The following is a 2,245-nucleotide window of genomic DNA, read 5'->3' on the forward strand; positions in this document are numbered from 1 at the left end:
AAAAATTTAACAGGTTTATTTGTAATTGTTATAAAGTTGAACTGCTGAAACTTGTTCACTGAAACATTTTGACTTTCATTAATGCTTTATGTCTCTGCATTTATATTAAAAATTCACACACAAATGAAAATGGAAAAACTGCCAATACCTGATTTCTGTCCCCTATTTTCCACTTGCAATCATATACTTAGGTACCTTTTGACCCCATGGAATAAAAATATCTAACGTTCAGAACTACCAATAACAGGAAGAAGAGAATTTTTTTTTTTTTAAAGAATGAAATGTTTCCCATCATAGTGGATTCTTAAGCACGTTCTCCACGTATGCAGCGTGCTAGCTGGATGTCTTTTGGCATAACTGTTGCACGTTTGGCATGGATAGCACACAGGTTGGTGTCTTCAAAAAGGCCAACCAGGTAGGCCTCACTTGCCTCCTGCAAAGCACCAATAGCTGCACTCTGGAAGCACAGATCTGTTTTGAAGTCCTGAGCAATTTCCCGCACCAGACGCTGGAAGGGAAGTTTGCGAATCAGAAGTTCAGTGGACTTCTGATAACGTCTAATTTCACGGAGTGCCACAGTACCAGGCCTGTAACGATGAGGTTTCTTCACCCCTCCAGTAGAGGGCGCACTCTTGCGAGTGGCTTTTGTAGAGAGTTGCTTCCTCGGTGCTTTGCCACCGGTTGATTTGCGGGCAGTCTGCTTTGTACGAGCCATGGTATAGAGACCTCTTTACTTACCCCGCTTCTCCTTCGGCTGGAGCTCGGTGAGCTTGAGATGGTGCTGGCGTTGGAGAGCGACGGCCCATTTGGGGTCTTTCATGCAGCGGCAGTCAGAGAGATGCTGGGCCTGAAGTCTTCCCAAGTTCTGACTGGGCTCCACCATTCATGATGGCCTCATCCCTTAGCTGGGCCAGCTGTGATGGCTGGAAGCTGGTCAGCCAACTGTCTCCTTCCCACTGCCTTTCCATGTGGCTTGCCAGAACTTCCTCACAGCATGGCCGTCTTTGGTAATCAGACTTCTTACACAGTGGCTGATTTGCTCTGAAGGGAAATATTCCTGGGCAAAAGCTGTAGGCTTTCTAAGATCTAACTTTGGAAGTCATGCTCCCTTCTACTTCATTTCATTGGTCAGAAGTGAATTCACAGGGCCAGTCCAGGTTCAAGGGCAGGGGACTACATAAGGCTGAGAATACTGATAGATATGATTCAATGGGGGTTCATCTTTGCACACATAGTCATATGTATCAGTCAGGAAAGGCCAGGTTATGCTGCAGTAACAAACCAACCCCAAAATCTCACTGTCTCAAAACATGAAAGTTTAGGCCTCTCTTGTCTTTTGAGATGGCCCATACTCTGTGGAATGTGTTTCTCCTAATGCCTCTTTGCCTTACAAGATGTCCCATACTCTGTCTGTGGAATGTCAGTTCAGCTCAGTTGCTCAGCTGTGTGCAACTCATTGTGACCCCATGAACTGCAGCATGCCAGATTTCCCTGTCCATCACCAACTCCCAGAGCTTGCTCAAACTCAGATCCTTTGAGTTGCTGATGCTATCCAACCATCTCATCCTCTGTCACCCCCTTCTCCTCCTGCCTTCAATCTTTCCCAGCATCAGAGTCTTTTCCAATGAGTTAGCTCTTCACATCAGGTGGCCAAAGTATTGGAGCTTCAGCTTCAGCATCAGTCCTTCCAATGAATATTCAAGGTTGATTTCCTTTAGGATTGACTGGTTTGATCTTCTTGCAGTCCAAGGGACTCGCAAGAGTCTTCAATACCACAGCTCAAAAGCATCAATTCTTTGGCACTCAGCTTTCCTTATGGTCCAACTCTCACATCCATACATGACTGCTGGAAAAACCATAGTTTTAACTAGACGGACCTTTGTTGGCAAAGTAACATCTCTGCTTTCTAATACGCTGTCTAGGTTTATTTCAGCTTTTCTTCCAAGGAGCAAGCATCTTTTAATTTCATGGTTGCTGTCATCATCTGCAGTGATTTTGGAGCCCAAGGAAATAGAGTCTGTCACTGTTTTCATTGTTTCCCCATCTATTTGCCATGAAGTGATGGGACCGGATGCCATGACCTTTGTTTTTTGAATGTTGAGTTTTAAATCAGCTTTTTCACTCTCCTCTTTCACCTTCATCAAGAGGCTCTTTAGTTCCTCTTCATTTTCTGCCCTAAGGATGGTGTCATCTGCATATCTGAGGTTATTGACATTTCTCCTGGCAATCTTGAGTCCAGCTTGTT

The 2,245-nt window shown here is 44.7% G+C and overlaps 1 protein-coding gene across 1 annotated transcript; it reads right to left on the reverse strand.

Annotated features, from left to right (window-relative positions):
• LOC108633916 (histone H3.3-like) lies at positions 1–735 on the reverse strand. Its single transcript, XM_018041068.1, has one exon. The coding sequence runs from the start codon at positions 713–715 to the stop codon at positions 305–307; it is 411 nt and encodes a 136-aa protein (XP_017896557.1). The 5' UTR covers positions 716–735; the 3' UTR covers positions 1–304.

The sequence above is a fragment of the Capra hircus genome, chromosome 25 (assembly GCF_001704415.2).
Source record: "Capra hircus breed San Clemente chromosome 25, ASM170441v1, whole genome shotgun sequence".
Classification (NCBI taxonomy): domain Eukaryota; kingdom Metazoa; phylum Chordata; class Mammalia; order Artiodactyla; family Bovidae; genus Capra; species Capra hircus.